Source organism: Cebus imitator, unplaced genomic scaffold (genome assembly GCF_001604975.1).
Source record: "Cebus imitator isolate Cc_AM_T3 unplaced genomic scaffold, Cebus_imitator-1.0 Scaffold120, whole genome shotgun sequence".
Classification (NCBI taxonomy): domain Eukaryota; kingdom Metazoa; phylum Chordata; class Mammalia; order Primates; family Cebidae; genus Cebus; species Cebus imitator.
This window is the reverse complement of record NW_016107435.1, coordinates 3,912,259-3,937,584: the sequence shown is the minus strand read 5'-3', so window position 1 is coordinate 3,937,584 and position 25,326 is coordinate 3,912,259. Positions and strand designations below refer to the sequence as shown.

The window sequence follows — 25,326 nt, the reverse complement described above, 5'->3', positions numbered from 1 at the left end:
ATTTAATTTAACATTTATTTTCATTTTATATCGATGTCACATTTTCTAGATTAAAATATAATCATGCTGACTCCCCCCAACCCCATCCCTCCAAAGAAAACAGTGAAGAACTTTACACAACATGAAAGATGGAATGCGCAGAGGAGAGGAGTTGCTATTGCACCCAAGTGACGAAGAACACAGAGACGCAACGGGAGACACGGCAGAACTGCATAGAAGATCGCTCAAGGCTCACACCAGGAAGGCGCAGGAATTCAGAAAACTCTAAAGCCTGGAAACGCTATCGTTTGTGCCACAAAGATTACCCTGAAAAGGTAGAGAGAGGTCAAAAAGCAGAACCAAACAGAGGATTTTCAAAGGCTGCTCTCTAACAGAGTTTAAAATATCCATAAACAGATGTGCTTTTGCTCCCCACCTTGCCTTCGGCATCTGGTAAACACATTAGAAACTGAAACCACTGTTAGCATGTCAGAATGTAGAAAGGCTGTAGTGTTTCTCTTCTTTTCTTATACAGTATCCCAAACGACAACTCTATTCGCGATTTAAATCATGTGGCTCCTCTGCTTGGAAACCAAGTAAGCATCACCAAGACAAGGAGTCTCACTGCTACCAGACAGATACCAGCTGTGCAAAAGTTACAGGATTCTATGTATTACTTGGAGAGGGAGAGCTGTAAGACACAGGGATCCCAATACATATGTACTAAAGAGAAGAGACTCCCTTCGCTCATCTATTTGTTACACGGGAAAGATCAAGTAGACATTAAAAACCACCTGCTTCAAGCAGCAGCACAGCCCAGCAACACAGGCACACCAACACACTGAAAGCAAACATTCAGGGAAGAGCCTCTTGGCCCTTCGAAAAGGAGACTTCTTTCAGACCGGATCTTGCCCCTAATGCAGAGACCAAAGCATTATCACTTCAGAGACTGGTACTCTTGAGGGAGTTGAGAGGTAAGGTCTAAGAGACCCAAATCATGAGACCCTTATCAGGTAACTAACTACTACACTATGTACAATACATACATCAATAAGAAAACGTCACTCCAACCCTGCAGCTACTTTAAACATAGCACTGAGGACCCAGGTTTTCTGAACAGGGGATATTTTAAAGTCTGTTAGCAGTTTAAAACATTGCAACACTGGCACAATATGTTACCTATTCTTTGTTTTTAATAACAGGTTAACACAGTAAACTCCAACACAAAGGTGGGGATGGGGGATTGCAAAAGGAATAACAAAAACAGAACCAGTATTTCACAAGAGCACGGAGCAGTACGGAAGCAGCAGCTAATGCTTTGCAGAGTCTCGAGGGTAAAATTCACTGAGGGTGCTCTGAGGGATTCTCTTCAGCATTTCTTTGGGGAAGATTCGAAGCAGCTGCCAGCCGATGTCCAAAGTCTCATAGACAGTGCGATTTTCGTAAGGACCTTAAAAATTGAGATTGAATTAGTAAACGCAAACGACTTCCAACTTAGCAATGTTACTCAGTACATATTGTTATATGACTAGCAGTGTATTAAATGTATATTAAAAAAAAAAAAAAAAAGACTCCTAAGACTAAATAAGAAGTGAGGAAAAGAGGGCACAGACAGTGAGTACCGTAAGGAACCAGAGAAGAAGAAGTGGGTGGGCTAAGAGGGTGAGCAGTCTTGCGGGGATCTGAGATTTGACAACTGGGTAGGATACTTGAGCAATGGAAACTAGAATCAATGTTTTGTCCAGAGATTAGTGAGAAAAGTCTCCCAAGCACAGAAGGTTCCCACAGGAGAAAAGGTTGAATTTGAGGGCGACTAACACAGATGATCAGAAGGCCATAAATGTCAGTCAAGCACCTGAATACACACAACCCCCTCAAGAGTATCACTAACCAAAGGTCAGTAGTTTTCAGAGTTGTTAAAATTATTTTTGATGGCAGAATCATCCCGATCCCACAATAAATCTTATTCTTTAATTCCAAGGCTGGAGGATTCTTTTTTCTAGATGAAAACTTTTAAGATATTCAGGTTCTGCATTAAAAAATTTCCAATAATCATGAATTTTGTGAGGATTTTAATATTAATGTATCATACAACTGGAAGGGTATACAAATTCTAAGTGTACAGCCTGATGCCTTTATTCCAAAGTAAAAACACCTGTTGTAACCACCACTGACATTAAGAGACTATCACTAGCATTAGCAGGGGTGACGAGAGAGACCAAGCAAAACAACTTGGAATTCCTGCTGATGCTATATCATAAAAATGATTACAGGTTTTTTTAGTAGAGGGACAACCAATAAAATGAGTAATATATTTACCCTGGCAGTGGTACATAAGGAGTTAAGGAGACTGGTGAAATGTTGGCACCAATGGCCAAAGATGATGGGACAAAGTTTGGACTAGGACCTCTGGACTCAAGAGTGGCCAGAGACCAGCAGCTTCAACATCACCCAGGAACTCATAGAAATGCAGCATCCCCACCAAGGTCTGCTGAACCTGAATTTACATTTTAACAATATCTCTGGCTGATTCAAAAGCATACTAAATTTTAAGAAATACAGGACTAAGGTAATATAATGGGAATAAAAACAGAATAAGGTTAAGATATTTCAAAGGAAAACAACACAAATTAGTAAATAATTGATCATTGGAGAATAAACAAAGAAGGTTAAGAATAATGCCCAGTTACTAAGCTTGGTTAACTGGGACAATGATTATACCAGAAGTAGATAAAAATTAAAAGGGCACTGCAAGGTAGGTCAGTTGGAAAAAACTTTGGTTCTGAGTAGAGTGAGCCTGAGGGGCTGGTGGCATAAGCAACAATGGGGTCCCTATGGCAGCTAGAGATATGGAATCAGAGGTCTGGACAACAGGTAAAGGTCCACACATCACAGTCCACAACAGAGTGAAAAGTGGACACTGGGAGTGAAAGCAGAAAGAACAGGTAACTGAGCTTTCTGGAATACTAACAATTAGGCAGAAAGGTAAGAAATGAGAAAAGGAGATAAATGCAGATGAATCAGAAAAGTTTCAAGTCCCAAATGTCAAAGCGGATCACTGCTGACAAGTTAGCAAAAAGGGGAACTGGCAATGAAGTTGCAGAGCAGAGGGCCTGGGAAGGAGGATTCTGAAGGGCAACAGAAGAAGGAAAACAGTAAGATGGTAGTAAGTCACCGGAAAACCAAGTCAAGATCTTCCCAAGATGTTTAGAAGGCAGAGGTGAATCAAAGGGTTAAGGCAGGCAGGTGACAGAACCTCTTCTCTAACCAGAGATATAACTATATAGAAACCAATGTGAATTCTCTCAGACTTGGAAAGTAGTTTTCAAAATCACATACGAGGCTTTTTGTGTTTGTAAGACAACAGTCCTCTTACCCTGAGCAATAAAGTTCCTCTCAAACTTCTGCAGAAATTCCAAGTAGAGAAGATCATCTGAAGTGAGCGCTTCTTCTCCCACCACAGCTTTCATAGCTTGCACATCCTTCCCAATGGCATAGCATGCATACTAAAGAGAAGAGGGCTCCATCAGCTTAGACAAGCTTTCAAAATGCTCGGGCATTTGGGATACAGGAATGGATTGCTCTTGTTTTCCTCACAAGAGCCCAAAGAAGGAATTTACAAAAACAATTCACATAAAGTTCGTATGAAAGTACCAGAAGGAATATATTCTCACTCAGAAAGGCGTCTTCTTCAATATGTTAGTGAGCTCAAAATTTACAGAGCACTTGAAAATCAGAAAACATAAACCGTGGAGAAATTCGTCTTGAAGTTCTATTTTTTAAAAAAAATCTGTGATATCACTAAGTTTACCTTTCTACTTTATGGTCGTTAAGTATTTTTATTTGTGTTAGTGTATAATCTTATACAATATAAAAATCAAGGATTTCAGAATCTACATAAAACTGTACAAGTTAGTGTTCTGGTGATGGCTTAATATGTTACCCAAGAAATAGGTTACAGTAGCCTTTCAGGAATACTATATAATTAACATTAACATTGCTAATAAAAAGTTTAAACAATCTTATTGCTTGGCTTTTTATTTAGAAACTAGATACCATGAGACACAGGTTTCAAGCTCATCTTGATCGTCAGCAACCAACCATATGAGAAAAGGCTGCTTTGGTTCTAATGAATGATTATGTATCCCATTTCAAGCCTATACGAAAATTCCATGTGGATGGGGAAGAGAAAAGTGATAAGGGTGAAAGACAACAGGTGAAAGCCAGCAGAAAGTATCCATTTCTTTCAAACACCATTCTTAGAAGAATGCACGTACCAGCTGGTTAGATACATCAGCATGGTCCTTCCTGGTCATCCCCTCTCCAATGGCAGACTTCATTAACCGTGATAGTGAGGGCAGCACATTGATAGGCGGATAGATCTTGCATAGAATGAGAGGGGGAAAAAATACTACATTTCAGTAAAAAACTCAAGTTTTACTGGTAATAAAAAAGCATTTGGAATTCATTATTACTCCTTAAATCACAGAAAACTGCTGCATTTGTCTTCTAGACGCAACCTACTCTCTCTTCCTGGGAAGAAAAGGTAGTAAGAAACACTTTATAGCATATTTCTTTCCAGACTCAAATCCAAAAAAGTGTCATCTATAACACTGTACAAGCCTATTTTTAAAAACTACAACTTTCAACATCTGCTTGGCAAGTACTACCACATTATTGAGTCAAAATGGTCTGAACTCTGACTCAAAAAATTATACACAAAATTAAAAGATTAACAATAACTCCTAAAAGCTGATTTTCAAAGTCAGCATCTACTACGGAAGCATGGAAAAGTCTGTTTTTCTATTAATAACAAGATTGGTAGATGACACCATTATGAAACAGAATTCCCAAAAAGTTCTTGGAGACAAGTGACTCCATTTTAAGACACAATAAAGAAAAGTTACATTTCTTAATTCTGGCACTCTGCCCACACCAGAATTTAAGATAACAAAAATGATAATTTTATAGCTATATTAAAAACAATTCAAGTTGATACTTTCTAAGCAAAGCAATTCCTAAGAGAAAAACCCAAGTCCCTCAAGAGTAACGGAGGAGCAGGTCTGCAAGCCTCACAGCACTGCTCACATTTAATACCTGTCTGTTGTGCAGCTGTCTGTCCACATAGATCTGCCCCTCTGTAATGTAGCCAGTCAAGTCCGGGATCGGGTGAGTGATATCTACCGGAGGAAGACAGATAACATTAAGCATGGCATCCTCAGGTTATGAGTTTTAAAGTAGCCATCTCAGAACCAAACCCACAAGAAGTCCATCTGTACTACCCACAGCATTACTCAGAAGTGTTACTATGGTCATTTTCTGTGATGCTGGAAATGTTCTGTGTCTGTGGTGTGCACTCCGGTAGCCATCGGCCAAATATGGCTATCCAACACTTGAAACGTGGCTAACAAAACTGACATACTTAATTTCAATTTTATTTAATTTTAGTTAATTTGAACTTAAATAGCCAAATGTGGCAAGTGGCAACTATACCGGCCAGTTTAGTTTGGTTGCAGCAGTTAGATGTGTGCTGGCTCTATGAGGTAAACTGGTTACATTCATAAAAGATACTCTCTCCCCTAGGTAAGTGCTCCACCCTCAAAATATAAATTGTTTCATTTTAAACACAAAGTTCCCTTATAGAAATCTGCCAAGCTGAAGTATACTGAGAACATTCTTAGTTCATAAGCTAACTCGGATGGATACACATTTCACCATGCAAAATGTAGGCATGTACACAAATAAACCAACACCACACAGGCTGCACCAAAAAGGGCACACAAAGCAACACATTTCCAAATCTGTTCCATTACATCATTTTGTAGCTACTCCCTTGGAACAAACCACATTTTCATATCAGAGGCAGTACAGAGAAACAGTGTGAATTATGAACTCAAACTGGGTCCCAAATCTATCACTTGCTAACCTTGACAAATCATTTTACCTCCCTGTGCCTCAAACAGCACCTGCCTCAAAGTTGCTATGAGGAGCAAATGAATGTTTATAAAGCACTCAGCACAGTGCTCAATTACAGTACGTAATAACTTACCCTATTGTGTGTTTTTCCAAAACTGAAATAAGGACAAAAAGGCAATACAAAAGAGGAATTCTGAACACTTGTACCCCAGGAGCCACCCTGAGCACACGTGCAGACAGATATTGGAAAGTCATTTCTAAACAGCCCTTGGTTAAAAAAATCTGTCTCTAAGTCTAGTGGACTTTAGCACCTGTGCTCTTGACGTGGCACTTAACATAGCCATCTTAAATCACTGGTGCACACACATTAAAAGAACCCCCAACTAGACTGAGTAACTTACACTAAGTAGAGATCATAAATTCTTTTCAAAAATTCTTTACATTTAGGACACTGTCCTGCAAACAGCAGGCACTCAATAGTACCTAATAAACGAAAGTTAAAAACTTAAAATTATGAAGAAAATTGCTTTTCCTCCACAAAAGAATAATGATAACTATGGGTAATTTTCAGATAAAAAAAATTTTATTTAGGCACAAATAACCAAGATAAACTCTTAGGGGATGTGCTCTCAAAATAATTTCAACTCAAAAAGGTAGATGGGTCTTCTCTCTCCTTAAAATGATTAGGTGTGTTAAAATCCAAAGACCAAAACTTACCATCATTAGGCATGGTAAGAATAGGGATCTGAGTAATGGAGCCGTTTCTGCCTTCCACTCGCCCAGCACGTTCATATATTGTGGCTAAATCTGTATACATGTAACCTGGGAAGCCTCGTCGACCAGGAACCTCTTCCCTGGCTGCTGAAACCTGATAGCAAGTCAAGGAGAAGAGTATCACGCACCAGATTAGAACAAGCTTCGTTGGAACATGCTTGTTTGAACATGCCAAAGTACAAAGTTGAAAATCCCATCGTGTTCATTTTAAAGACTGTCTTTAAGGATAATTTAGAAAAATCTCCCAGCAACATAAATTCAAATTATTCTGCAACAAAAATATTGACAACAGGTGACCGGTTTTTGCTAAAATCTTATTGCCATAATTTAAGTTTTCAAATAGTTTGCTAGAAGAAAATCTGCCTATAATTTTATAAATCAAAGGAAGTTAATTTTAAAACAGAAAAGAATCTTGGTTCACAAGATTTATTCCATGTGGTCAAACTAGACATATTTATGAAACCTAATCCCAAAAAAAGTTAAAAGGGAAGGAAATGCACACCAGGAATCATCTGCTGCGCTTTACAACATTATTTAATCCTCGCAGCTACCGTATGAGGAAGGTGTTACCTCCAATTTACAGTTGGAATCGTGGGTTAGAACAATTAAACAATTTCTCAAGGTCACAAAGCCAGGAGTCCATTCCACTGCACAAAATAGGAATGGTGATAAATGATCTTTCCCTTAGAGTCATGGATACTGGACTACAGGCATGCATATTAACCTACAATCAAGTAGAACGCTAAAGCATTATGAAATGCAACTTCTAAGTGCTACTTTGGCATCTTCGAAGGAGTGTCCTATAGCAGTGCTCCTCACAGTGTGGTCTGCAGACCAGCTGTTATCAACGAGCAATGATCACAGAGAAAGCAAAATACACATTTAGAAACTCTCATGGCAATTAGGCAGAATAATTTTATGTCTGTTGAATCTAATAATAATTTTAAAATCTGCATTTGTAAACTATATATTTTTAAAACTTCACTTTTCTAATAACTCATTTTTATTGCATTTTACAAAAGTATTAGTCTGTGATGGATGAGGGAAAAAACTAGTTCTTTACTAGAGTTAGTTTGAAACAGCAATACAGTACAGCAGGGTTAAGATATGGTGAGGGCTCTTAGGGAATTTTAAGAAGCCAGGTATTGATAGATCCTGTCTCTTCAGAAGTCTTTTTATGTGCTTAAAAGAGTAACTTACTCAAAATTTCAGTAACTTGTATAGAACAAACACCCCAAAACTTCTAGGGGTAACTGTTCAAATCTTTCCTTTTCTTAAAAACAAACAAACAAAAAAACAGGTCTTGCTTTGTTGCCTAGGCTGGAGTGCAGCGGCACAATCATAGCTCACTGCAGCCTCTAATTCCTGGGCTCAAACTATCCTCCCACCTCAGCCTCCCGAGCAACTAGGATTACAAGTGTGTGTGCCAGTCTGCCCAGCCGATTTCTCAATTTTTTTATGGAGATGGGGTCTTGCCATGTTGCCCAGGCTGGTCTTGAACTCCTGGCCCCAAGCGACCCTCCTGCCTTGGCCTTTCAAAGTGCTGGTATTACAGGCGTGAGCTACCATGCCCAGCCTGCTAGAATCTTAATATTGTTCCTAAACACTGGGTTTTCTGAAGAAAAAAGTGCTGAAGGGAGTACTGTCAGATTATCGTCTTATTTTTTTTTAAATATTAACATCATTAAAATGGGAATTACAACAGGGTTAAAAATTAACAGTCTGGACAGAAATAGAACTTCCCGGGAGAGTAACGAATAAACAACTTGCATTATTTACTCCCTTTTACAATCAGTTTAATCCATGGAGAGAGTGACAGTAAGATAAACAGGCTAACCATTTACATCTTATCCTCTAATTGCTTATACCAAGCTGACAAAGAGGAAGTATTTTCCTTTCTGATTTATTAAGGCATTCTACTAATATATGAATAGTGAAATTTAAAAAAACCATAATTAAATAATGAAAACTTGCAGAGCGACAAGATTTTGTGTAACTGAGGGAAAAACATGAATAAGTTACCTCTCGAAGTGCTTCAGCATAAGAACTCATGTCTGTTAGGATAACCAATACATGTTTCTCACATTGGTACGCCAGAAATTCAGCTGTGGTGAGAGCCAGCCGAGGAGTAATAATTCGCTCAATGCTGAAAGAGAACATAAGTCTTAGGTCACTCAAATCAAAAGACCAAAAAGAAATGATTCAGGTAATAAAAGTACAATTCTCTTTTTAAAGTTTTAAATAAATTGAAGAGAGTAAAGCAATCGTTACTTTACAAATTCTTACGTAAGGTATTAACAGTTATTTATAAATGTCCCGAATTTCTCAGTTATATGGTTTCTGAACACTGGGGTGGGGCAGGGGGGGAGGAAGGAGAGAGAGAGGGAAGAAATGAAAGCCAGATTTTTCAGGTAAGAGGAAAAAATCATTTATAGAGAGTTGATTGTGTTAGGTAATTTTTAAGTATGATCTCATTTAATATGCAAAACAACTCTGTGAGACAAGTATCAGTTGTCACATTTTATGAGTTTCAGAGCCTAAGTAATTTGCCTAATTCCAGATAAATAACTATCAGAAAGCAGGGTTGGACTTTAAATATAGCGTTACCTCATTGCTAGGTCCAAATGCTGTCATTACCACATTTTACCTCACCAGCCTTAAGAAACACTTTTGATCTTAAGTCTGGGGCACAGAAAGAAATAGCTCTGTTTACTTACGTTGGGTCATTAGCCAAGTTCAAAAAGAGGCAGACATTGTCCATTGAGCCATTTTCTTCAAAGTCAGACTTGAAGAACCGGGCAGTTTCCATGTTTACCTAAATAACAGTAACTTCATCAGTGCTGGGAGAAGAAAAATCCTTAACATTTATTTCTGACTAAAGCCAAGGTACAGATTTGTTCCTTCTTTTAAAATCTCAAGTACCCCAAAAGTTTTCACAAAAGTCAACAGAACAAAGAGGCGGCTTGGGGCACAAACAGTATTATTGTTAAATTTCAAATTAGTTAAATGCTAAATTTTAGTCCTTAGTTTGGCCAAAATGCCAGATTGCGAATTCTTTACCTAGAGAAAAATTCAACTATATACATAGTTTGTTATATTGTTCTCACAACACAAGCACAATTTTATGTACCATACTAAAACAGACAAAAAACTTCTACTTACACCCATAGCAGCAAATACAATTGCAAAATTTTCCTCACTGTAGTCTACCACATCTTTGGATTTCTTTACCAAACCAGCCTGGCGACAGATCTGAGCTGCAATCTGATGAACAACGGAGAAGAATTCAGCTGAAATCTACAATAACATTTCTACAACAAAATAACTTTTACTGTAAACTTTCTGGAATCGTAATCATAAACGAAACTGGGATGTTTTCACGGATTTATTCAACAAAACTATTTTGTACTTTTTGCAAAGATATGCAAGGGTAAGCAAGAAGATGTGCATAAATACAGATTTAAGGTAACTGGATTAACAAACAATAAGACTGAGTATTTATTTTGAAAACCCTTTATTTGGTTTCTCAGTAACAGTGATGCATTTAGAAATTCTTGTCCGCTAAATTTCACACCAAACCGATCCCAGTCCTCACCTCATTGTGCGGTAACCCAGCAGCAGAGAAGATAGGAATTTTCTGCCCCCTAGCAATACTGTTCATACCATCGATGGCTGAAATGCCAGTCTGAATCATCTCCTCCGGGTAGATTCGACACTGAGGGTTGATTGGCTGACCTAACGTATTTCCAAAAGGGAAAATTTTAACATGTCAGCACAGTATTCATGAATGAAATCAGAACTCTTATCAAATTAAAAGAAAAAGAAAGCAGCAGAAGACCAGAACTATATAAAGCATCCACCTCTTTACTACAAAAAAAAAAAAAAAAAATCAGTTATTTTTCAAATCTGAAACTTGAAATAATTTTTTCCTTTATTCTTTTGTAGACTCATAAAACACAGGATAGTAGAATTCAAGTTTCTAAAGTAAAATAAAGGAGAAGTCCTAATTTCAAATTCATGGTTTTACCATACACATTTCAGGTATATCCTAGATATTTTACAGTGTCTTAGATATTATTAATACATAAAATTTTAAGGTAATTTCTAAAAAATATATGATTAAATAATAAAATAATTTATAACCTATGGAACATGTTGCCTATCTACTTTAAATGATATCACAAAAATCTGGCAATGATATCACAAAAAATATCTTCTGTGATATCACAAAAAATCTTTAAATGGTATCACAAAAATACTTTCTATCTGGCAAAGGTACAAGACAGAGAGAAGGTATTTTCTCCCAAACACAGAAATCCATCTACTATTCCTACCCATGATATCAAGGAAGTCTTCAGCCAGTACAACAGGGCCTCTGTCAATGGGTTTTCCTGACCCGTTGAATACCCGACCTAGAAAACAGTAACAAGACAGGATGGAGTAGATGCTGACTTTCAAATGTTCGTAATTTTTAAACGACCTTATGGAAATATGTTTAAAAGGAAACAGATCTCTGCTTAGAATGAATAATATCCATTTACCAAGCATATCTTCAGACACAGGTGTTCGGAGAATATCCCCAGTAAACTCACAGGACGTTTTCTTAGCATCTATACCTGAAGTCCCTTCAAATACCTATCAAGAAAAAGAATTAATCAGAAGGGTAAATTAGATTACGGGCATTTACATTTTATTTGTCTGTTAAACAGCCCTTATAAACTGAAGCACATGAATGTATACTACTGTTGATATAATGAGCAAAGAAATATGATAATAAGCCAAATTGTCAACCTTTAGATCAAGGGTTCATGCTTATAGGCCAAATTCAGTAAGTAAGCTAAGCACGGGGGTGGATGGGTGGGTGTGGGTGGGTGTGTGTGTGTGTGTGGGGTGTGTGTGTGTGTGTGTGTGTGTGTGTGTGTTTATATTTTAATCGGCCCCACAAAGCCTAAAAGCTTTACTGTCTGGCCCTTTACAGAAATTCTGCCAATCCCTGCTTTCGTGATTTCTAAGGGGACCGTTATTTGAGAAAAGCGCCATTACCCAGAGTGAGGTAACATTAAAAATAAGGAACTATATGAGACAATTTAAAGAAACAGACTCAGACAGATGACCCTTTTGGTTTCATCACATCATCAGTGAATTCTGCTTTTCATTTCTCCTTCTACATGACTATTTATCCATTTAAAAAAAAAGCCATTTTACTAGTGAAGCTACTGGACTAAGTGGAGCTTAGGTCGCTGACATTGAGCAAAAAAACATGCAATAATAATTTTTTTGCCCTGCAGCTGGTAACCAATCTCTAAAGATTCTAAAAACACTTAGGCAGTGATCATCACAGAGGGAAACAAGTAGTGCTCCCTATGTGTGGGCAACTAGGAAACAGTTCAGCTGGTCAGGTTTTGAAAGTGAAACTTACCTGAACTACAGCCTTGGAACCACTAACTTCTAGAACTTGCCCACTTCTCTTCGTACCATCTGGTAAGGTCAAATGGACAATCTCAGCATACCTGGGAAACTAAAGAGAGAAAAAAAAAAAGGATCAATAACCAATGTTTTAAAAGCCCCCCAAATTATTACACATGCTCTGTCTCTACTACGGCCTGTCTGAATGTGCAACTCCCCACTCTCCAGACACAGATTTATGCTGAGAGCTTTTAATAATCTCAGGTAGTTTAATTCCTTACCATACACATCACTGACACATATACTAGCAAACAAAGCATAAGGTATAGGAGAAGGGTCTTAAATCCATAGAAACATGGCAATTAAATGTACTGCTTTTCCTCTGCATGCGTGTTTTAAAGTTTTGAGGTTATAGAAAGCTATTGATAAACATGTTCCCACCACCTAGAACTGATGTTTGCTTTCTAGGCTGTGTGTGTAATCATATGTGTGCTCCAGGTGTGGTTGATAGGGGAAGAATAAAATGTTACTAAATAGGTCAAGTGAGGTAGCTCATTCCTGTAACCCCAACACTTTGGGAGGCCAAGGCAGGCGGATTATCTGAGGTCAGGAGTTTGAGACCAGCCTGGCCAACATGGTGAAAACCCCATCTCTGTTAAAAATACAACAATTAGGCAGGCATGGTGGCACACACCTGTAATCCCAGCTACTCAGGAGGTTGAGGCAGAATTGCTTGACCCCAGGAGATGGAGGCTATAGTGAGTAGAGATCACACCACTGCACTCCAGCCTGGCTGACAGAGTAAGACTCTGTCTCCAAAAAAAAAAAAAAAGTTACAAGTATGCCAGAATCTCCCAAAGCCATTTGATGGGCTACATACAGGCCATGCCCATTTTCTGCCAAACTAACTCTGCAAAGGAGCCTTATTAATTTATAATCTCCCTGGCAGTATAAAAAAGTATCCTTTCCCTCCATCTTTGCCAATCTTATGTTTTTAAATTTACTTTTGTCATTTTGATAATAAAAATGGCATCTTTTTAGTTTGCATTTTCTTGACTTCTACCAATACTGTGCATCTCTTCATACTTATCCCTGTCAATTATTCATTCATATTACTGATAATTCAGACTTTATTTCCTATGAATTGCTTATTCTTTCCTCACTTGTCAAGTAAATCCTTCTTACTCATTTACAGAAGTTTTGTAAATTACCTATTTCAATCCTTTTGTGAATATCTTCTCTTAGTCTACTTCCTGTCTTAACTTTGCTGATGGTATCTTGTCACAAAAAAGTTTTAACACTTTCTAATAAAACATACTGTGGTCCTTTATGACTTTATGCCTTTTGTGTCTTGTTTGGAAAACAGTCTGAAGTCATAAAAATGGTCTTCTATCAGACTTATGTTTCATTTTCTAGATCTTTAATCCATCCGGATTTATTTTTGGTAACTAATTTTATGTTTCTCATTTTTATATGGGAAATCAACTGCCCTAGCAATATTCTGAGCAGCATAGTGTCCCCCATGGCCTTGTAATGTTGAATTTGCCAAGTTGAATTCTTCTGTGTGAAAAGAGTTGATCTTCAGGACTCTTAATTTTGTTCCATTGATACATCTGCTTATTCCTGAACCAAATCCTCATTTTTAGTTACTCTTCTCTCACTGTGTTAATTGGGGAGGACAGTCTTTTCATTCATGAACATGGAATCTTCACTTAAGTCTTCTTGTATGGTCTTTCACAAAGTTTTACAGTTTTCTGTAAATAGTTACTCTGACATACAGAACACTAAAAATTTTTGTAAACTTATCCTGTATCCACTACCTTGTTTTCTACCATTGTTTCTAACTGTCTGCCACTGAATGACTTGGGTTTTCTGATTAATCAAATTTTTGATTGATCAAATTATCAAGAAACGATGATGGTTGTTCCTTTTCCCTTCAAATCCCTTTATATTCTAATTTCTTTTCCACATAGCTCCGGGTAAGTTTTTAGCAGAAAGATGGATAGTGATGGTGAGTGAGGATTGGAAATTTCAGCCCCACTCCCTGACTTCCTAACAGAGTAAAGGTACTGGAAATGGACTAATCACCACTGGTAATGACTTGACCAACCATGCTTAGGTAATAAAGTCTTCAAAAAAAACTTCAGGCGATAAAGTCTTAAAAATAAAGTCTTCAAAAACTGAGGGTGTTTGGAGAATTTCTGGGTTGGGGAGCAAGAATGCAACCACGTGCCAGGAACGTGGTCCACCCCAGCTCCACGGGGACAGAAGCTTCTGTGCTCGGTACTCTTCAGGATCTCACTCCATGATAATCTCTTCAGCTGGCTATTCATTTGTATCCTTTAAGACACCCTAAATCAGTAATAGTAAGTAAACTGTTTTCCTGAGTTCTGTGACCTATTCTAGCAAATTATCGAACTTGAGAAGGGAATCTTCAATCTGTAGCCAAGTTGGACGGTAGCTGTGGGTAACCTAGGGACCCACTACTTTTGATTGGCATCTGAAGTAGACTATCTTCCAAGTAAGCCCTTAACCTGTGGGGTCCACATCAACTCTTTGCAGTGTGTCAGAAATGAGTATTGCAGGGCATCCAATAGGTGTCTGCCAAAGAACTGAATTGTTGTAGGAAAAAACACATACTTCTGGTGTCAGAAGTGAAGTACATACTGAAAACAGCAGTAGAAAGGACACACGAGTTTGCCTTTTACTGGTTTCAATGGGAATGTTTATAGTCTTTTAAGTACATGGTTTGGTGCAGGTTGTGGTAGATACTCATTAAAAGTTAGTTATATTTCTCATTTTCAAAGAGGCCTTTTTTAAAATGAGTAATTTAATCCATTTTTTTTTCTGTATTTATTGAGAAGATACAAAGTTTTTTCTAGTGTATTCCATGAATCTGTTGAATTACATTGTATCTAGTATCGAATTATCTACTTTTGCTGATATTTTACATAGATATTTTTGCTAATATCTAACATGTGAATGTGTTTTATTAAGACTTTGGAATTTGTGTTTATAAGTGAGAACAGCTATTTTTCTTTTCTAACACCATCCTTTTTCTGGTTTGGAGTCAAAGATACGCTAACGTCATAAAATGAGTTGGCAACAGTTCTTCATCTTCTATTCTGATATAATTTGCATAAGATTATCTATTCCTTGATCCTGTATGTTTTATGTTAAAAACAAAAGCCAAAATCTAAAAACAAAACAAAACATATCACTATAAATCTCATGGTCTAAATCTATTTTTCTACAGCTATATAAAATTTATTTACCAGTCTTTCCTCACTTATAACTATACCCCAATGTAACATTCAATGAAACTTTTTTAGCTCTCTTAAAATTACTTCCTCAGAGATGGTTTCTAAGTCCTTCTCAGTATCATCTTTCACAGCACCCTCACTGACTCTTCACAGCATGGACCAATTAGACATTGATACTATATTTGCTTATCTACTATGCTATGCTCAAATAAGGGAGAGCCCATTCTCATTGTTGACCATTATATTTTCTGCATTGGGTTCAAGCACTTAACACAGTTGAAGCCCAAATAGTTTTTGAGCTGTTTCAATAATATACTTTTACTAATACTAAAACAACTGGTAGGGTACAGTGGCTCATGCCTGTAATCCCAGCACTTTGGGAGGCTGAGGCAGGTGGATCACCCGAGGTCGGGAGTCCAAGACCAGCCTGAATAACATGGAGAAACCCCATCTCTACGAAAAAAATGAAAAATTAGGTGGGCATGGTGGCACATGCCTGTAATCCAAGCTACTCAGGAGGCTGAGGCAGGAGAATCTCTTGAACCCAAGAGGTGGAGGTTGCAGTGGGCCAAGATCGTGCCACTGCACTCCAGCCTGGGCAACAAGAGTGAAATTCCGCCTAAAAAAAAACAAACCAAAAAACCTTGTATTTTAAAAATGAGTCCAAAAGTTTATTTAACAGAGAATATAGAAAACATTTATAAGATTAAAAAAAGCAAACAAAGCTTCCTAATATTTTCCTCAAAAAACAAGAGTAGGCTCTATTCTTTTATAAAACATTAATGAGCACCTGCCTAAACCTTGTACAACTTAAGTTTGATTAAGGCTTTGAATCAATCTGCAGCACACTACAAAACTGCAGTCAGGAGTAAACTTGCTAGGTTTCATCTTGAGATTAATTTCTACAGGTACCTTATCATACACAAAAATATTACCTTAGTGATAAAGGAGAAGAGACAAAGCACTTTGCCCTTTCTTTTAAGAAATGTTTCTCGATGTATTTTCCGCTTCCAAAGGGGTCACATGCCAAGCACAAATGCATCATTAACCTCTCTCAACAAACTAGTAATTGCATTGCTCTTCCCTGACCCACCCCAGTAACCCATGCATAATTACTGCTCTAGAAAACATAGAAATTATCTTCTTTGGTGATATTTTGGTCATATGGCTCAGGTAAAAAGCTTAGCCCAGGGTACCCAATTAGAGACTATATCCAATGTCTCTCTTTCTAAGATAATAATGTCTCTATAATTCTTAAGTATAGGTCTCGCTTAAAACAAAAACATGTAACTAAAGACCTTTACAACAAAGTGAATAAGTAAAAACTATTCTTTGCTTTAAGGTTTTGAAATAATCTGTTTTTACACATTCATTATTTGAATACCACTGACAGACTGTCAAAGATAAACATAAGATTGTTTATTCACTCAAGGGCTTAAAATTTAGTAGAAAAGATAAATACTATGAAAAAAAAAAAAACAACCCTGTAACATATGACAGTCTATGACAAGGGCCATAAGATGCTATACATTTTTATAGTACCCTACGAGTTATAAGGGACACTCAAAAGTATTACTGCTGCTTTTTCCTCCTAATAAAACTGTTAGGTAAGACTGACTTTTTGTCTATTTTGCAGACAACGGATTCAAGGAAACAGAACTCACAGCAGAACCAATACTGGAATCCTGTCTTCTGACTTTTGGTCTAAAAACTCTTATCTCCTACATAGCACTGACACTCAGTCTAAAGTATCACTTAAAAATCATAACAAAAATTTAAAGTGTACTAAATAGGACTAAACACCACATTTTTAACTACATAAACAGACCATAACAAATAGTGGTATTACCTTAACATGATCTAAGATCACTAGTGGACCATTGACTCCAGATACTGTCTTGTATGCTGGAAAGAAACACAGAAGAGTCAGCTTTAGTCAAATAGCACAAAAACTTAAATTATCTCTCTGGCATGACTAAAAATCCCTTCTACTTTATCAGACCTATTAGAATACAGAACACTCAAATAGCTATGAATTTTTCAATGCATTTATAAAACATGCCTGTGCCTATTCAACTTTTCATAATCCAGCGTCATCCAGCCAAAAATATTTTGAGTCCTTACTAGGAGTAAGTCATTATTCTAAGCACCCAGTATACAAAAACAAGACACAGAAGGACAGATTCTGCTTGCCTTCAAAAATTGTCTTATGCGAGGCGGTGGAGTTAGAATGTGATGAGATAAGGTCGCTAACTATGGCCTGCAGAGGGTTTGTGGGAACACAGCAAAAGAGAGGAATAGTTCTTACCTCAGAGAGAAAAGGAAAAACTTGATAGAGGAGGTGGCATTTAGCTAAGTAGACAAAGAAAGGGAATCCTTAATGTTAAACAGAAGTGACAAAAGTCACAAAGGAAATCAGAGAAATTGCTGCCTGTAAGGTAAAAGGCCACAATCAAATGGTGTCATAAAAACTAGGAGAAAAGGGCTAGGCGTGGTGGCTCGATCATGAAGTCAGGAGATCGAGACCATCCTGACCAACACGGTGAAACCCTGTCTCTACTAAAATATAAAAGAAAAATTTCCAGCCATGGTGGCGTGCACCTGTAGTCCCAGCTACTTGGGAGGCTGAGGCAGGGGAATCACTTGAACCCAGGCGGTGGAGGCTGCAGTTAGCCAAGATTGTGCCACTGCACTCCAGCCTGGGTGACAGAGTGAAACTCTGTCTCAAAAACAAACAAACAAACAAACACAAAACAAAACTAGGGGAAAAGAGCTTTTGAAGGAGGGAGTAGGCAATGGAAAGGAAGGCCAGGGGTCAAACGAGATAAGGAAAGCATCCTTTAAAAAAGTTAAATGTTACTGCAAGGTTAGAGACTGGGTTTTCCACTGCAAAGTATACCCTAGGAATAAACTGCTACTCTATTTCAGCAGGTCCTACCCAAAGCCCTCACCCTATCACACCTGTGTGGCAAGTGAACCGGGGATTAGGTATAAGAACACTCAGGGGAGAGTAATTCTACCAGACACCTACAGAATTCATTAAATTTCATACGCAGAAGAGCTGAAAAAAATACATGAACTAAAGTTTTGAAGAGAATTTACTATAAGGCCTAAAATAATTAATGTGAAGCTGTTGAGCAATTGGAAATTTTTCACTAGCTTGATTTCTTTTGAGGTCTTATAATGAGCTTGCACAGAGATTCCTGGCACAGATGTGGACTCCGAAGAATGAGGAAACCATTTACTAACCAGTCTGTCCACTCAACGGGGTCTGGAATTTAGAATTACAACTCCTTCAGCCTGAGGCTGAGAAGCCCGGGCCCTGGTACAAATGCTGGGATGGAACAGACAGTGCTATCACGGCATCCATCTTTCATGCTAACAGGATGTTTAAATCGATCCAGACATCAAATATTTGCTTGAACCCATCAGTAAGTGTACTGTAACTGTCTCAACACAGGCCCTCCACAACTGAAGTGTATTTTTTTTTTCCTCTTGAGATAAAAAGCAAGCTACTAGGATGGTAAAAGGATTCATCATTCCCTTAGAGTACTAGAAAGACTCCATTTGCCACCACTTTTATGAAAACTATCCCCACTGTTTTAAAATGTTCTAATACTCGTAAAAAACATAATTCCAACACTTTAAAAATTTTCTTCATTGTTCTCATTTAAAAAAGACTCCCAACACTGCTTTTCAATGACTTTCTAAAATGGCTAAGTGGAAATGGAAAGCGAGCCACATTAGAAACATGTTTTCTTGAAGCCAGTTTTCAGAAATACAGAAATGCAGACCTCTCCAAAACCTTTACCAAACAGCTGGGGTCGGGGAGGGGATATGGTGTTGAGATTTATGAAAAACTGTTTTGAATAAAATACAACATCACCAAAATACACCAGGTTCTTAAAATTCTCTTTATTTTTTCAACACGATTGTATCTACTTTAAATGTCTAATTTCTACAACATTACTTCAGAATCTCATGGCTAAAATTCAAGCTCATTCCAAACTATGAAATTTTGCCAGTCACAAGCAAAAGTATGACCAAGAGAAAGAAACACTAGTCATAGCTTCTCCTGGAAACAGTGAATCCAGTTGACTTCTATTACAGAAGACAAGATTCTACTTCTTCAAAAGTCTCTAAATTTGCAACAATGTAGACAGCCTTTTAAGAAGCCAGTAAGTAACCCTGCAAGTTAATTGGTAACACCAATACACATTTATAAGTACTTTTTAGTAATTCTCATTTAATCTCCATAACAGACATAGGAGTGGGCTAACATTATTCTAAGTTTTAGAAGAGAAAAATTATTCTCAGAGAATATACTTTGTCTTGCCCAAGGACACAAGTAACTAGCCCGAGGATCTGAATCTACAGTCTGGCTCCAGAGTCACTTATTCTTTGACTCTACTACAGCCCAAATTCTAAAATTGAACTGGTTCATTTTTTGTAGTATGGTATCTTGTTAGAATTATGAAGCAACATCATCCTAAAAAATTTCACAAGCCTGCAATTTTAGTTATGAAAAATAGGTTTTTACTGTTTAACACACTAGGCAATATTTCCCTGTGTCTATCGTAATGAGGAAGGAGACCCCGGTATCTGGAGTCACCTCCCCCTCGACTTCCACAGTACATTTCAGTAGAAGAAAAGGATGACCAACTGGCGCCCCCTGAATCCCTTTCCTGTAGGCGGCAGGCTTGGTATTGGGGAAACTCTCCAGAAGACACTGTTTTTACTTAAAACAAGATCAAACCTCCACCCGGAGACCAGAACCTTTTCACATGGGATTCCTAAAACTATAAACCCAAAACCATTCATATGCGATTTCTAAAACTGTAAACCCAGAAACCTTTTCACATGTGGTTCCTAAAGCTGTAAATCCAAAACCCTTTTCACCATGATATCTAAGGCTGTAAACCTAAGATTCTTCCACCTGCAGTATCTAGAGTATAAGCCTATATAAAGGCAGAACCTTCCTTTGTTAAACAAGCTGGGTTTTAGACAAATCATTGCCCGGCCTGGATCAAGCCCTTTTCCTTCCCATTCAGTGTTCAAGAGCAGCTCTGTTTCTCCCAGCCGCTCCTGCTACAGTAAAACAAATCTTTTTCCAGTGGAGTCATAGCCACCGGAAGAGTTCAAGTAGAGAATGGAGTATCTGGTGGAGGTGTTTCAGCAGTTTTCCTGCAATGGAAATCATGGAAAACATGAGGCGATCAGGAGATACTTCTGATACAAACTAGAGGTGAAACATGCTTGGTTTAAATTCAACTGACATATAAAAACTAAGCTAACACGTGTTATAATCCAAACAAGATAAAAATTTGACCCAACTTTATAGCTGAAAAGAGCTTCATGCTTTTACAGAGCATCTGCAGATAGGCTATCTGATTTCATCTTCACGGAACACAATGAGGTGGGTGCTAAGGTTTAAATATCCCCTTGGAAACTCCAAAACAAGTTGAAACTTCATCCCTGATGTAGCAGCATTGACAGGTGAGCCTTTAAGAGGGGACCGGGTCCTGAAGGCTCTGTTCTCCAGAATGGATTAATCCATTCATGGGTTAATGAGTTATCATGGGAAGGGAACTGGTGGCTTTAGAAGAGGAAGAGAGAGCTGAGTTACTGCTCTAGCATTCTCAGCCCCCTCATGACTTGATGCTCTGAACCACCTTGGGTCTCTTTCAAGTCCCACAAGAAAGAAGGTTCTTATCAGATGCGGCCCCTCTACTTTGGACCTCATACTCCAGAATTTTGAGAAATACATTCCTTTTCTTTATAAATTACCCTGTTTCAGGTTTTCTGTTAAAAGCAACAGAAAATGGCTAATACAGTAGGCAAGGCTGATATATCCTAAAGAAACTAAAGTCCTAAGTTTGCTTTTAAATGGGAGAGCCAGACTTCTGTTTCATTTTTCTTTAATTTTAAAATTGGTACTCTAAGACACTTAAAATATTTTTGGCCTTAGTCTCCAGTACAATTAAAAAGTATAAAGAACATACAGCTTCTAGCACTTGGACTGTAAGTGGGGACTAAAAGACAATTTGTATAAAACTACGGCTCTTTTCCATGGTACTAAAACTATTTGCAAAGAAAAATGATAACAAACACTACCTTTTATCTCTCAACAGTATTTATCCAACCTTCCTCACCATTAACAGCCCAAAACAGAAATACCAGTTTAGAGCATGGCTGTCAAAGACATTACGCTGCTCTTCAAAAAACGCAAAAACCCATTTGCAAATTACCTAAATATTTCTATTTAGCAAAATACTCTCCAAACGAACAAGAATTTGAGTCCGTAGATGGGTGTATGGGGGATAATCAGAACTTCTGACAACACAGAAGAAACATGCTGATATTATATTCTGAACATTTTTACAACCAAAATGCCTTGGCTTTGATTCTTAACTATCATATCAAGTAGACAACATTTGTGAAGTAACATTTAAAACCCCAAATCTACACAGGTTTTAAGGAGCACGTATTTTGTCAGATGACATCCTCTTCCTCCTGCAGTATAGATTGTTCAACACTACTAACACCATTTAATGATTATGAAATACTCCGAAAAAAAAGTTGGCAGCCATTGCATAGTAAGAGTCCTAGTCTTTTAGCCTCCGCCTTATTAGCAAAACAAAAACCCAGAGCAATCATCTTCTCTTGTGCAAGAAGAGCAGAGACCCACACTCTGAGCAGTGGGCACCTGAGAAGAGGTTCTAGAAAAAAAAGCAAGAAGATTCCTATTTTGACCTTTTGCAGAGACAGCTCTGCTTTTGACTTAAGCTCAGTTGATCTAGGGTCTGAAGAAAAACGGAGATGACCAAACTTAAACCACATAGCATCCAACAGCTCTATGTATGTTGTTGAAGACTTTCTTTTAAAAGAAACTCAAGTTTTCATTCCTTGTGACTTCAGAAATTCAACTAAAATGCTCAAGATAATTTCCTAATTTCAAGCCTGAATATGTTTTCCACTTCTTGTTAAAAGTCCTATCATCTTGAAGCTGTTTTTAAAAAGCATCTAATTTGTACAGTGGAGCTGTCAATATTACTCCATTTCTTCACTCAAAAAGCACACTTTTTTGAGTTTAAATGCTTATGCAATTACAAGACACATTCTATGCATCAGGCACTGTGCTAGGCAGTGGGGACACAAAAACGATCCCTGACCTCTAAAGGTTCGTGCGAAGCTTTAGGCTGGGTGCCGTAGCTCACACCTGTAATCCTAGAACTTTGAGAGGCCAAGGCAGCCTGATCTCTTCAGCTCAGGAGTTGGGAGACCAGCCTGGGAAACATGGGGAAACCCCATCTCTACCAAAAATACACACACACACACACGCACACACACACACACACACACACAAACTATAAGTGCACAACCCCTTAAATGATATCATCAATCTTTATTTACAAAAATTAAGAGGTTGGCCAGGTATGGTGGCTCACGCCTGTAATCCCGCACTTTGGGAGGCCGGGTGGGCACACTGCCTGAATTTAGGAGTTGGCGACCAGCCGGGGCAACACAGTGAAACCCTGTCTCTACTAAAATACAAAAAATTAACTGGGCGTTGCGGCGTGCACCTGTAGTCCCAACTACCTGGGAGGCAGAGTTGCAGTGAGCCAAGACTGCCCCACTGCACTCCAACCTGGACAACAGAGCGAGACTCTGTCACAAAATAAATAAATAAATAAACGGTTAATCAGTATTTATTCAAAAGTAATTAAAACTTTTGAGTAGAATTAAAAATGTGGCAAAGTAAGAAGATACCGTATTAAAACGCAACTAGTTTTCAGCCTAAGTGTGATATCATTTATGCTTTTTAGATTACACAGAGACATAAGGGAAAATCAACCGGGCATTTCAACTCCCTATTCTGACTCCACCCATGTTCAGAATCTATCCACTGAATTATTAGAGCAAGGAGTTTAAATTAAATGCAAGTTACACAATTACAAGACACATTCCATGTGTCAGGCACTGTGTTAGGCAATGGGGACAAAAGGAGGATCCCTGACCTCTAAAGGTTCAGTGTGAAGCCCTATGCTACAACATTTTGTCAATAATAATTTCTAGAAAAATTCTTCAGCAATTGGCTAAGTGCATAAAAACCATAGAGAAATCGTATCTCTCCTAAGGGTTTACAACCTTAATCATGGAGTACTCTTTAAACAATATTATTTCAGTTGATATTCTGAATTGACATTGAATGATTAATTATATGGAAACTACTGCACCCTCATAACCTTTTTTGAGAGGCACTACTAATGGATTTGTTCTGCCCAAAGAAAAGCAATGCATACAAATGCAATTCATACAGGAGAATTTGCAATTCGTAGGTATAAATTCATTGCCAACGTCTGCATAAGAATGTAACATCTGTCGATTTCCTGAATTATCTACTTTAGCTTATATAAGCCCCAACAGACATTTTCTAATTCGAAGAATTCCCAGTGTAAAATGCACATCTCAGCAACCCACCGAACCAAATGTTTTCCTTTTCCTTCACACTGCAGTGCTATCACATGACCCAGTGACAGATCAGGATGTGGATTAGTCAGGCTTCGGATCACCCAGACTAACACCCTTCATCTGCAATCCTTTTTTAACGAATTGGCCACCTACAGACAGACACTAGGGCAATGAACCAGTGAAAATGCAGTCTCACCACCAGGGAAAACATCATGTGCTTTTCCCAGTTTTTTAAAAAGTCTTATTTCTAGGGCTCATCGCCAGTTCCCAAGAAAGCTGTGAAGAAGTTTAGATGCTACACAACTGCATTCTCTAGTAATCAAGAACCATTGCTTTTGGAATTCCTGAGCTATCCACTTAAACCTAGTTCATTAAGGCCTTTTTATTGAGATAATCAAAACACTTAAGCCTATGCACACATAGCAACTATGGGCAAAGCCACTTGGCTTCTCCCAAAGAACCTTGCACTCAACCAAGTTTGGTTAACTAGTCAGTAAATGAAGAGGCCACGGCAGAAAAAGGCCCAGTGGAATTTAAAAATTTGGATTTTTAGTCCCTGCTCTGCCAATAAAGTGTCTGAAGCATGGCAAATCCTACCCCTCCCAGAACCTTGGGCTTCTCACCTGTAAAATGAGAGGGCTGGACTGCATAACCTGCAGGTACTTTTCAGCTCTAGCGTTCTCTGATATCTAGGTGTCCTCCTGTGGAGCAGCCCCTCCACCGAACACCAAGCCCCATCTCCCTCTGGCTGCTGGCCTCACCTCCATCCACGAAAGGCCTGACCACGTCAGCGATGGCTGCTACCGTCTGCCCTCGGCAGGAGCTGAAGACCCCCACTGAGGTCCTTACCAAGGGGAAGGAAGGGGAAGAGGCGTTTCCTCGACCCCCAGATATCCAAATGAAGTCAGGGAAAGATTAAATTGGAGTGACAAGAAGTGGCCCTCGGGGACAAGAAGCAAATGCCTTGAGAAGGCTCCAGCCTAGGGAAGCTGGGGAGGGGAGAAGGGAGAGCAATAGCCAAGAGCCCACCAACCCCAGGAAAAAGTTCCCGCTGATGCTCTTCCCCACGGCCCATCTCCCGGAAATATAAGGTACAGGCAAATCTCCTTCCAAAGAGACAAGTGGGTAAGGGTAGGAGGGGAGACACAGGAGGGAAAAACAAATCCCACCCCCTACCCGCTGGCTAAGCAGGTGAGTGGGAGCAAAGGGCTAAGCTAGGAAGCAAAGACCAGAGACGTCTTGCTCTCTGATACTCACTGAGACGAGGCTGGGAGAGGTAGTTCCGACTAACTGCCAGCGCCTGCTCCCGAGCTCCCACCGCCGGCCCACCGGCGGGCACGGGTAGCTCGGGTGCGGCCCCGTTGACGATTCCCCTCATCGCCCGCAGCGCCATCTTGTCTCCTCCGTCCCGACTGGCCCAGCAGCGAAGCGGCACATGCGCAGATATACCAAGGCGGCCCGCGCCCCCGGCTCCGCCCATACGCGCTGCGGCGTCCCAGCCTCGCTCCGCCCCCTT

The 25,326-nt window shown here is 38.8% G+C and overlaps 1 protein-coding gene across 1 annotated transcript; it reads right to left on the bottom strand.

Moving 5' to 3' along the window:
- On the bottom strand, positions 1-25,285 carry ATP6V1B2 (ATPase H+ transporting V1 subunit B2). The gene is made up of 14 exons (XM_017539704.2): positions 25,068-25,285; positions 17,188-17,243; positions 12,089-12,187; positions 11,211-11,304; positions 11,004-11,081; positions 10,265-10,404; positions 9,832-9,933; positions 9,387-9,484; positions 8,692-8,815; positions 6,613-6,763; positions 5,077-5,159; positions 4,257-4,361; positions 3,356-3,485; positions 1-1,429 (listed from the first exon to the last, which is right to left on the bottom strand). The coding sequence occupies exons 1-14, from the start codon at positions 25,201-25,203 to the stop codon at positions 1,290-1,292; spliced, it is 1,536 nt and encodes a 511-aa protein (XP_017395193.2). The 5' UTR covers positions 25,204-25,285; the 3' UTR covers positions 1-1,289.
- Between the last annotated feature and the right edge of the window lie 41 nt (positions 25,286-25,326).